Source organism: Kryptolebias marmoratus, linkage group LG19 (genome assembly GCF_001649575.2).
Source record: "Kryptolebias marmoratus isolate JLee-2015 linkage group LG19, ASM164957v2, whole genome shotgun sequence".
Taxonomy (NCBI): Eukaryota; Metazoa; Chordata; class Actinopteri; order Cyprinodontiformes; family Rivulidae; genus Kryptolebias; species Kryptolebias marmoratus.
In genome coordinates, this window is record NC_051448.1 from 8099315 (window position 1) to 8110581 (window position 11267).

The 11267-nt window shown below is 40.3% G+C and overlaps 1 protein-coding gene across 2 annotated transcripts in view; it reads left to right on the forward strand.

Moving 5' to 3' along the window:
* Positions 1–4087: 4087 nt before the first annotated feature.
* Positions 4088–11267, forward strand: part of LOC108233439 (glutamate receptor, ionotropic, kainate 2) — an 81411-nt gene continuing 74231 nt past the window's right edge. Inside the window, exon 1 of one of the 2 annotated variants that reach the window (XM_017411902.3) lies at positions 4088–4699. In XM_017411902.3, coding sequence (XP_017267391.1) covers positions 4573–4699 — 127 coding nt within the window. In that variant the 5' untranslated portion in view covers positions 4088–4572. The remainder of the gene's footprint in view (positions 4700–11267) is intronic. The other variant, XM_017411903.3, reaches the window with a different exon arrangement.

The window sequence follows — 11267 nt, forward strand, 5'->3', positions numbered from 1 at the left end:
GGAGCAGTGGCTACAACAGATCCCAGGAGCAACATCAGACATCTCAGTCCAGAAATGTGCAGTTCTAGGCACAGCCAAGATACTGCGCAACCCTCAAGCTCCCAGGCCTCTGGTAGAGGACCCGAGCTCAGAGGATGAAACAAAGACCACCCGCGGAGGGTGAGAAGGGAATTTTTATTTTTTTTATGTATATATATATATATATACTTTCCAGGGTTTTGTCCTGAGAACTCTTTTTCTCGGACATTTGCATATTTTACATTTCCTCAACAATTCTGCTAGGCCACTTGTTACTGCCGCAGTGCTTTGATTTTTCTTCTTCCAGTTGTTTTTATTTGATCTTACTTTCTTATTTTTTCAAGTATTAAAAAGAAAAGAACAAACTTCAATAAGTTAAGTAGTGACAGTACTGTTAGTCATCCCAGCTGTAAAATAATAAAAAAAACTCCTATATTGCAGTGTTCTTTAAGTATCTTATATGCAACAATAGCATAGTAAAACTTCAAAAACTTTGTTACAAAGAAAGATTTTGTGCCTCTCTAAAATTATCAGTAGCTTCTATCTGGTCCCCCTTTTCAAAACTTTATAACTGTGCCCCTGCATTTTGGGTACACTAAGTTTGTTAGCACCTGGGGGCTTATTACAATTGCAGTACCTCAAAATGAGACTAGAGGGCGTCTTAACTTTCACGAAGCCAGCCTGCGGGCCTGTCAGTTGATCTCGTCTCCCTGAGCTCAATAAGCATTCCTTTCATGCTGTGCGTAGCTCTGCTGACTTCTACGGAAAAGCCTGAATTTCTCCATAATTATGCTAATGGTCCAGATGGTAGCATGATGAGTGCCATTCTCCTTTTGATATTCACACACTTCAGAGTGCTGGTGTGCAGACCCACGCAAACCAACACAGGTTCAAAGTCAATGCTCACACCACCACCTACTCCATTCCATGTAATTATTTCATTTTTCCTTTAGCCGCTACAAGCGCCCTCTTCACTAATAAATGGATCTGCTGTTATTTGTTGGGGGGGAGGGGGGAGGATTTAACAGATCTTGTGAAGTACAACGGAGTAGCTCTTCAGCAGAAAAAGAGTAATGACGTGTTCATTCACACATTTGCTCTTTATTATGGATTCTCCACAGTCTCTAATAAACATAAACAGGCAAGAGTAATAATAAACACAATATGGCTCAATGGCATCTTAATGGACATCCTAAGAACTTCTCTTATCACTGCTATGCAGATGATATTCAGTTTTACATTTATTTTAGGCCCCAAGATGTTTTTAAACTACTGATGAAGCAGATGGTGCACAGGTGTTTTGAACTTTCTCCAATTTAATGAAAAGAAAACCAAAGTCTCTGTGCCCCTGACAGATTTGGGTCTAAGACGATGGGAATTCTCGGTCCCTAGTTAGGTCTTCTGTTAAAAAAAAAAAACTTAGCATAATCTTAGACTCAGCTTTTATGTTGGATGCTCATGTCAAAACACTCATTCACTCGTTTTTATCACCTAAAAAATGTTGATAAGTTGAGTTCATTGCATCAAAAGTGAAGTTAAGATTGTTATTGCAAAGGAAAAGGCACAGCAATAAGGATTTTGCAAGTATCTGTGTTTGTGTTTGCTTGTCTGTATCATTAGCAAAATAACTCTGAAGGTAATCTTTGAATGAACATCTACAACTGATTAAGCTTTGGAGTTAAATCCATTTAAGATGTCCGCCACAGCTAAGTAATGTTGGCAAATGGAAAGATAGCTGTAAATCTATCAATTTCACAGATATTGTGGTAAGTAGCTGACAGTCACTCCCAACACATACTCAGAGCATGAGGCATTGCACAAGATCTTGAACTAAAACTTTTGTTTTAACCATTGGTGTTGACCCTGGTTGTCTGTTAGCGAAATATTTCATGAAACACTGAACATTCAGATTTGAATAAAGCACTCAGAAACAAATAATTGAATAAACATATACAGCTGATTAAATGCGGCAGTCATCCCTTTTCAAGACGTCCGCCACAGCCAGCTTAACTCAGAAGACACAAAAATGGCCACAACAAAGCCAATTTTACATATATGGAGGTAAACTTTGGTGTGGTAGTAGCTGAGAGTCATCCTCAACACATACCTAGAACACTCCTTCAAGGAATGCTATGCTTTTTATTATAAACTTGCTTTTGAGTCATGTTGTTGCTCATTATAAATCTAAATTGTTGTTTGTTTTAATGTTTCTAATTTGCTGTGAAGCAATTTGTGGTATTTATTTTAAAAGGTGAAATAAATTAATTAATACATAAATAACATTTTACTTATTTCAATTCAGAGAGAACATGTAAGATTATTTTTGATGAATTTGTGTTGGAGTGTTTTCTCACCACACAGACACACACACACAAACACACACACACTCCTAAACACACAGGCAAGTCATTCACACTTAAACCCCACAATGACAGTGTTCATCCACGCTCGGACTCCGATCAAAGAGCTTCTTTTACTCCTCCATGGGGATTAAATAGCCCTCCGTGATCCTCTCCGGAGCAGAGGTGCGCCGCTGTACCTTTTTATTTCCAGCTGACGCACTGGCCTGTGAAGAGCTAGTCATGCAGGGGGGAGGAGGAGGACCCTGATAAGGTGCATCCAGATGCGCAAGAGTGGCAGATACGCATCTTCTCGGGTCCAAGGAACACTACCATAGAAAACAGCCTGTTTTAACTCCGCTAATCAGATAAAACATTTGGTTTGCAAGATGTCATTCCCCGTGAAATTCAACCAGCGGCTAGGCTTTTTATGCCACACACACACACACCTTCACACACTCAAGGACTCCAGTTTTGTTGTTGCAAGGCTTTGAAACCTAAGTGGAGTTATTTGCATAGGTTAAATATTCACACCTTTCAGTGGCCTCTGTCGATTTTACCTCCTTTCATCCCACTCCTCCCACGTTGTTGGAAAGATACTGTTGCTTGAAAAGCTCGTGAAAGATGATTTTTTTATTTTTAAAGAAGGAAAAAGGAGAAAAAAAACATAACACATTTACGTGAGCCCTTTATGTGAAAACACATAAAGGGTTCCCATATTTCTTAGCTGGTCATTTTGAGGGTTTAGAGTGCAGCATATGAATCAAAATCATTGTATAAAGATCAGCATGAGCGCTTGCTTGTCCCCATGTCTGTTTCTCATGTATCTGTTAATGGTGTTAAAAAATACACAAGCAAAAAAATGACTCCACTGCTGAGTAGAACTTGCATAAATTGTTCATGTGTTTGTCTGTTAGCAGAATACTTAATACACCACTGGATGGATTATAGTGAAACTTTCAGGAGATAATCACTGGATGTACATCTAAAACTGATTACCTTTTGAAGGTATTCCAATTCAGGGTGGTCGCTACAGCTAATCAACTTTAGCAAACCCCAAAACGGCTACAACTCAGCCAGTTTTACAGATATCAAGCTATAATATGGTGTGATAGTAGCTAAGAGTCATGTGTGACATCTTGCCATAGCATGGATTAAATAATAATATTTTCATTGTTTGACCAAAAGAACTACAAATCCATCACTTGTTGACATACTGATCAAAGTTAAAAACCCTGGTATGAAATGCGGCGGGTGATATGCATTCCTTCAAGGAAGGCTAGGATTTTAATTTGACATGGATTTAGTGAAGGTTATTGATTAATTTGTTTCTAATTTAATCTTTGCTGTTAAGTTACAATCCACCCTTATGTACTTCTTTTTTTTAATTCAGGCAAACTTGACGCAAAGTTGTGGGAGGAAAGCGGGGACACAAGGCGGTATTAATTAAAGTCTTCCACTCCTCACTGCTCATTATTTTTCCAGTCTCTGTCCCCTTTTCTGTTTGCTCTCTCTCTCTCTCTCTCTCTCTCTCTCTCTCTCTCTCTCTCTCTCTCTCTCTCTTCTCTCTCTCTCTCTCTTACTCTCTCTCTCTCTCTCTCTCTCTCTCTCTCTCTCTTCTCTCTCTCTCTCTCTTACTCTCTCTCTCTCTCTCTCTCTCTCTCTCTCACACTCTCTTACTCACGCTGTTCCTCTCTCCTTTGCGCGTGCACAGCACCAGCCTTGGCTCGACGTCAGAGTCTGTGCAGCAGTGCAGTATAATGGGAGCGCAGGCAACACAGAGAGCCTCATAGGAGGCTGCATATCGCTGCTGTATCCTCTGCTTGGCGCTCTCCAGCCCCCTCCTCTCTCTCTCTAGTAGCTCACCCAAAGCCCGTGCTCGGGCTCCCCCCCTCCTCCTCCTCCTCCTCATCCTCCTCTCCACTGGATCCCTCCGACATGGATGTCCCACCGTCCATCGACCCCGAGGATTGCCGTTTCTTGACGCAGTGAAGACGGAGAAGGACACCGGGGAAGGAATCATGCCGGGATCGCGAGCGGATTTAGGGGAAGTGACCATGCCGTGATCTTGCGCATCCAGGGCCGCCGTTTCCCCTGCTTTGCCCAACAGCACGTAGAAGAATTTACGAGGGGATTCAAACCCTCGCACCAAGAAGGGGGGTCGGATTTAACCACTGTGCATTTTTTTTAATTTTTTATTTTTTTTTTAAACAACATGAAGATTACCTCCCATCATCTGATGATAACCAGTCTCGTTTCCAGGTCCAACCTCAGGCTGATCCCGCTTCTTCTGCTGCTGTTTCTTGGTTACACTCGCGGGATGCCGCACGTTTTAAGATTTGGTAAGAATCTGTTTGACTGCATGTTATTTTCTGTCGTAATTTTAACAATACTGTTCGAGTTGCCACGTTGATAGAACTGAAGACCAGATGCGCATGATTTTTACTCTCGTGTCGCTTCGTAATTAGAGTAAAAATAACTGGGAACAAATATTTGTTCTTTAAAAGCATTTGGAGCGCAACTTCACTTCATATCAAAACGTTTCAGTTGTTGTCGGTGTTTTATTTCTTTCTGAGGACAAAACGTTGTTCTATGACTTGAAACTCTGAGTGATTTAATGAGTATGCAACAGTTCGTGGCAAATGAAGCTTTAAAAAAAGCATCACTTCATGACTTTAGTTGTTGTTCCTGCTGGAGTCGGTGGCCTTTTAAACTGCCGACTGTCCACTGCAGTAAAGGGGACCATCACTGATTTATGATATCAGAAAAGTTCTCATTAATTTCCTCAGCAGTGCTACTTTTCATCTTTAATTCAAGTGAAGTGATGTCTAATTAGAATATTATAAAAGAAAGTTTCAATTGCGCAGAACAGGACCCCCTCCAGTGGAGAATCATCTCTGAATACCTTAAACTTTGCCTTCAAAAGTTAATTCTCTCCATCTCTTTCAGAACAATTGTCTGCTCAGATCTGATTGCATGTATTTAATGTTGATTACAATTGCCACTACAGCGCCTAATGGTTCATAACTTCAAAATAGTGTCATTAATCCCCGCGCGCCCCGAAACAACCGAATCAGACTTCTTAGGGGGGCTTCTTAATTAGAACCGTCTCTGGATGGGGGAGAGCTTCAAAAGTGACAAGAGGAAGCGGATGTCATCAAGTGTTGACAACACAGTCTTACAATTTTTATTTTTTTTTCCCCACTCCCCTCTGTGGGGGTCCTGTTTAAGAGTCAGGCCGCGTCCACCTGAACCGCCGCTATGGCAACGGGGAAGTGCGTGTCTTCCTGCTGCATTTCTCACTCCCGATGAGTGATTTCCAGTCTCACACGTTGCCTGACAGACGCCAGGCGTCCATTCAGTCTTTTTTTTTTTTGTCCCTGCGTGAGTGCAGAGTTTCCAGACCTGAGATTTGTGACTGAGATTCCTCAAAGTGGTACAATGTAACACATCTCAAGTCAAGTGAAAATGGATTTTGTTACAGCTTGAACCATGGATCTTTGTTCCTGTCATGACTTATTATTCTTTAATTTGACCATTTAGTTTGAATTTGCTGCACGAAATGTGTCAGCTTTCCTTTATTTGATCCATTGGGAGATTGACACGTGAGACAAAAAATCATGTTACTCAGAGCCTTTGCTTTCAGGTATAGCTGTCTTTCTTCAACTAAAACGGCTAAAATTTTGATCTATTAAAGCATCCATTGAAGGAATGCACATCGCCCGCTGCATTTCACGAGTTTTAATTCACGACGGTCGGCACGGCCACAATTATTGTAGTCAGTGTTGAGGATTACTTTCAGCTACTACCACATTAACTTTACTTCACCATCTGTAATATTGAGTAACTTATGGCCATTTTGTGTTACCAACGCTGAATTAGCTGTGGCGGCCATATTGAATAGGAGTGACTTCAAAATGTAATCCGTTACAGATGTACATCTAATGATTATTTTCTGAAAGTTTCATTAAAATCTATGCAGTTTTTTATGAGATATTTTGCAAACAAACAGATTGAGCTGACTTTAAAAGTTAATGGCGAAGTTTTAAAAACAGATCTTGCTCGATCAACTGGCGCTCAGAGTCTGTGTTGGGACTGATGGGAAATGAGCTCAACATCTACAAAACTGACAGAGTTATATCCATTTTTGGTTTTAGCTAAGATCGCATTGCTGTGGCAGCCATCTTGAATGGGATCGACTCCAAAAGTTAATCAGTTGGATATGCTCATCTAATGATTACTTTCTGAGGGTTTCGTTTAAATTCGTCCGGTGGTTTATGAGTTATTTTGCTAACAGAACAGATAAACACAAGGTATCGCAAAAGCATTTTTCCCCTGCCTTCTCCTTCGGGGTGGGCGATTAAAACACTCGGTTTGCCTCCTTTATGTGGATTCTGAACAAAGATACCAAACAAACTGAGGAGCGGCTCGTTCAGCACCGCGGACAGCGACGCGCCAGCAGCCTGTTGCTGAGGCGTTTCTCACGTTTCGTCTCCAGTCGAGTCTTTGTGTTTTTCTGCATCATTTCCTCTTCCACTCAAGCAGCGTCCACTTCACATCTCTGCGCTGAAAGATGTGGGCCGGTCACTCCAGAGAACAGGATTTTATTGTTTTATTGCTGGTTCTAGACTTGAGTTTCCGAAAGAGACACGTAATTATCGCGCGCCGCAGAGGGCGAAGGAGGAGCGAAAATGTTTTTGCCCGTGTTGTGTTCGTTTGTCTGTTCCGTGAGCAACATATCTCACGAACCACTGAATGGATTTTAATGCAATTTTCAGAAATTTATCAATGAATGTATGTCCACAGCTGATTCACTTTAGGAGTCAATCCCATTCAAGATGGCCGCCACAGCAAAGCGATCTTGGCAAAGACAAAAATGGCTAACTCAGTCATTTTTACTTATATTAAGCTAAACGTCGGTGTGGCAGTAGCTGAGACTGACCAGCAATTTATAATCTGAGCTCTAACTAATTTCCTGATATTTGTATTCATAATTTTTCTATTACCTATTGGATTCAACTCTGTTCGCCTGTTAGCTAAATTTCTCATAAACCACTGAATGCATTTTAAGGAAACTTTCAGAAAACAGTTAGCGAATGTACATCTAGAAATTATAAAATTTTGAAGTCAGCTGAATTTGAGTTCTCCTTCACAGCCAACTGATCTTAGAAAACAAACACACACTAACACAAACAGTTTTGACTCTACCACTTTTACAGATATTGAGTTCATATTTGGCGTGGTAGTAGTTGAGCATTACCCCCAACACATACTTTTAGTGCAACAGATTGCTCAAGATTTTTACTTAAAGCCTTGGCGTTACATTTTGGAGGCAATCCTGTTTGTCTGTTAGCAAAATATCTTATAAACCTCAGAGCAGACCTTATTGAAACTCTACTGAAAATAACTATTGGCTGTACATCTACAATTGATTAACCTTTGGATTTAACCCAATTCAAGATGGCAGCCACAGCTAATCAATCTTGGACTACACAAAAGTGGCTATATATCACTGAGGTTTACAGATATTGAGCTAAAATGTTGTGTTATAGTAGCTTACAGTCATCCACAACACTTACTCTAACTGCTAACAGATCATGCAAAATATTGCTATATCGCAGGACATTGTACATAATGTTATTTTCAAGGTTTGACCAAAACAGCTCCTGTATAACTCTGTCATTTCTCATCGTAAGATGATTTTAGTGTAAAACTCTGGCAAGCTAGGCCTTTAATTTGAATAGATGTTTCTGTGTGTAAATAATTTTATCCAAACTGTGGACAAGAACAGGTCAATTAGAGTGAATGCATGTGTAAAAGAGGGACAGAGGAAATAAAAGCATGCTCCCTAAAAGGACGCAGGAGCCCTTTTTTCTGTCCTGCAAGATGTGCTCACCCAGCAGAAAGTCCCAGCTGCCTCCTGCAGGAGTCTTGCTAAATCAGGAGGTCAGCTCCCCTGGGTTTGTCTGTTTCCTCCCTGCCCCATGCTCCATTCTGCCCAGACAAGAGGCGTGCATTGTACTACCGCTGTTCTCCTGTCAGGCTGAAACCTTTACACACTCCCACACCACACAGCCCCAGAGCCTGTAGTCAGGCTTTTGTATTCTCAACATCAGGCTCTCCATGTAGAGCGACAAGTGTCAAAGGAGGGGGGGAAAAAATCCTGGTGTTCGGTGCCACCAGCTGCATGTGAGAAAGCTGGGCTGATTTCCCACACAGAATTGAATTATAATGTGTAATGATTCCCATTCAAAAATAAATAAATAAATAACCTACATGGAAGTTGTTTTGCTAAATTGCGTAGGGTTGTAATAAAATACCTTGTTAGAGCAGATTTGCTTTTTTTTTTTTTTTACCAGTTCACACCTGCTGGTTGAGAGCACCAAATAGCACTTTGCAATACCGCTAAGGGTCTCAGGGATCCAGAACAAAATGTCGTGTTCTTCCTCCACCTGCACAGTGTCTGCCAACACTATCTGAAATGTTGCTGCTTGGTGGCACAGGCAGCTGAACATTAGGGTTAATTTTGCAAGCTCTGTTGTGGTTTGCTTGTTTGTTTGTTTGGGGTGGGGGGTGGGGGGGAAGATCATTTTTATTCATTTTTATGAACGAAAGTCTGCAAGAATTCTAATTGCTGTGAAAGTGAGGTCTTAGTGGTCACACACTGATTTTGCATCAGTGATGTGCACGTGCATGAGCTCATGCAGCTGCACTCAGAAAAAACTTTTTGTCTTGCATTCAACAAATCCTCACACATCGTTGTTTATCAGACACTATTGAGTTTTCCTGACAGGAACAAAAATCAGCAACTTTTTTTCTGTTCTTTAATAATAGCCACCAAATGTGCAGTTGAGAAGTAATCTCAAGAAGTATTCGCTGAATATTACATCTATAACTTATTACCTTTTGAAGTCAAACTAATTCAAGATGGCCACCATAGCTAAGCAAACTTTGCAAACACAAAAATAGTTCAGATAATATTACAGATATTGTTTTATAATTTCATGCAGTACAAGCTAAGCTCCATTCACAACATATACTCTGAGCGCTGTACATTGTGCTGTGTTGTTGCTTAAAACTTTGGAAGTAACTCTTGGCATCCACCCTCTCTGTCTGTTAGCAAAATATGTCATGAACCACTGAACAGATTTATTTCAAATTTTCACAAAGTATTCATTGGATGTAGATCTACAAATGATTAACTTTTAAAGTCAGCCCAATTGAAGATGGGCTCCATGACTAATTTACATTAGTCAAGACAAAACTGACTTTAACTCAGTCAATTATACACATACTGAGTTAAAAATTGGTGTGATAGAAGCTGAGAGTCCCTCCCAACATATCTCCAAGTGTGACATATTGTTCAACATCTTTACTTAAAATGTTGGCATTAACTATTGGCTGCCACAACTAATTCACATTGGCAAACATAAAAATGGGTAATCTTCAAGCACTAAGAAATTATGTCAGATCTTATGATCACGGATAATATAATTTACAAGGTTCAACCAAAATGGCTAAAACTTCATCCCTTCACAGCACAACGGTTTAAAACTCTGATTTGAAAGGCACAGGGTGATATGCATTCCCTCAAGAAATGCTAGGCCTTTAATTATGTTACATATTTTCTTTTTATATTTTTCCATAGCAGATATATTTGAGTAATATTTGTGTCCATATTCAGAGATTAAATTTCATTTAAAAAAATCTGTTTTCTTTTTCTTCTCTGCCAAAAGACAAAGATCCCCTCTGATGAAAAAGATTTTTTTTTTTTTACTCCATCCACATTGCTTTGCTAAGATATGGGTCCCTTGTTGCATTTTAGGCTGCTTCCTCTCAATTGAGTTGTGAAAAGGTAAAATTATAATGATGTTAGAAATAAGGACAGGTGGTGGGAACAAACTCAAGAGGAGTTAGAAGTTAACTGACTTTATTTGCTTTTGCTCTCTGTCAGTTTAGGATTGCGAGAATTGTGGATAACACCCAGTGGTCTGGCCCACTGCCAGCATGTTCACAGCAAACCCATTTAAATACGCACAAAGCTGCTTAAAATATTCATGTGTCACTTGGCCTCGCTGTATAGCTTATAGAAATTTGAAACCATCTCTGCTGGCAAATGATTTCCATGGTTTAAAAATACCCACAGTGGGTTTCAAGAACAAAGAGGAGATCTGTCTTACATTAGCATGCAGCACCACACATGGACTCGAAGCAGAGAACTATCGAGATGGATTTCTAAAACATGTTTACAGTCGTGAGGCTTTGAAGGTCTCGCTGTCATGCCTCAGTTAGGAAAAAAAAGGGCTCAATGCTGATTAATTCAGGGTACAGATTTCTTCCCGTTTTGAAATGGCAAATGTCTGTGAGGTATGAAATTAGTTTTCTTGCTCTGCTCAGAATTAAGTCTGTCCTTTTTTTATTTTAGATTTACCCACAACATTTGAAAAGCTGATTGACCTTGTTTTCAGGGTAAACAGTTTTACTGCTTATTTTAATATTTTTTAGCAAATCAAACAGAATACAAATGAGACCCCGTGTGTCTACTCTTGTTGTGGGCTTGACTTTCATTATTCACAGCCTTTCACTCATTGTCATCGTCTCCAGTGAAGCTCCTCACAAGGGTCAAGGGTCACGTGTGCAGTGGTTCTGTGAACTGTCCCTTGAGAGAAAGCGACGCGGCACGTCTGGCTGTTTGGTTCAGAGCTGACTGAAGGTCAGAGCTGAAACATGAAATGATTATTTCTGCATATTTTAGTGCACGCCAAGCTGTCCTTCTCACTCTTCCTCCGAGGGAGATGGTGGCAAATGTGATGTCACATTGAGGTGCAAAAAAAATCATCATGAGTATTTGTTAGGGAGGGAAAGAGCGAGGTGACGGTGTGTGTGTGTGTGTGTGTGTGTGTGTGTGTG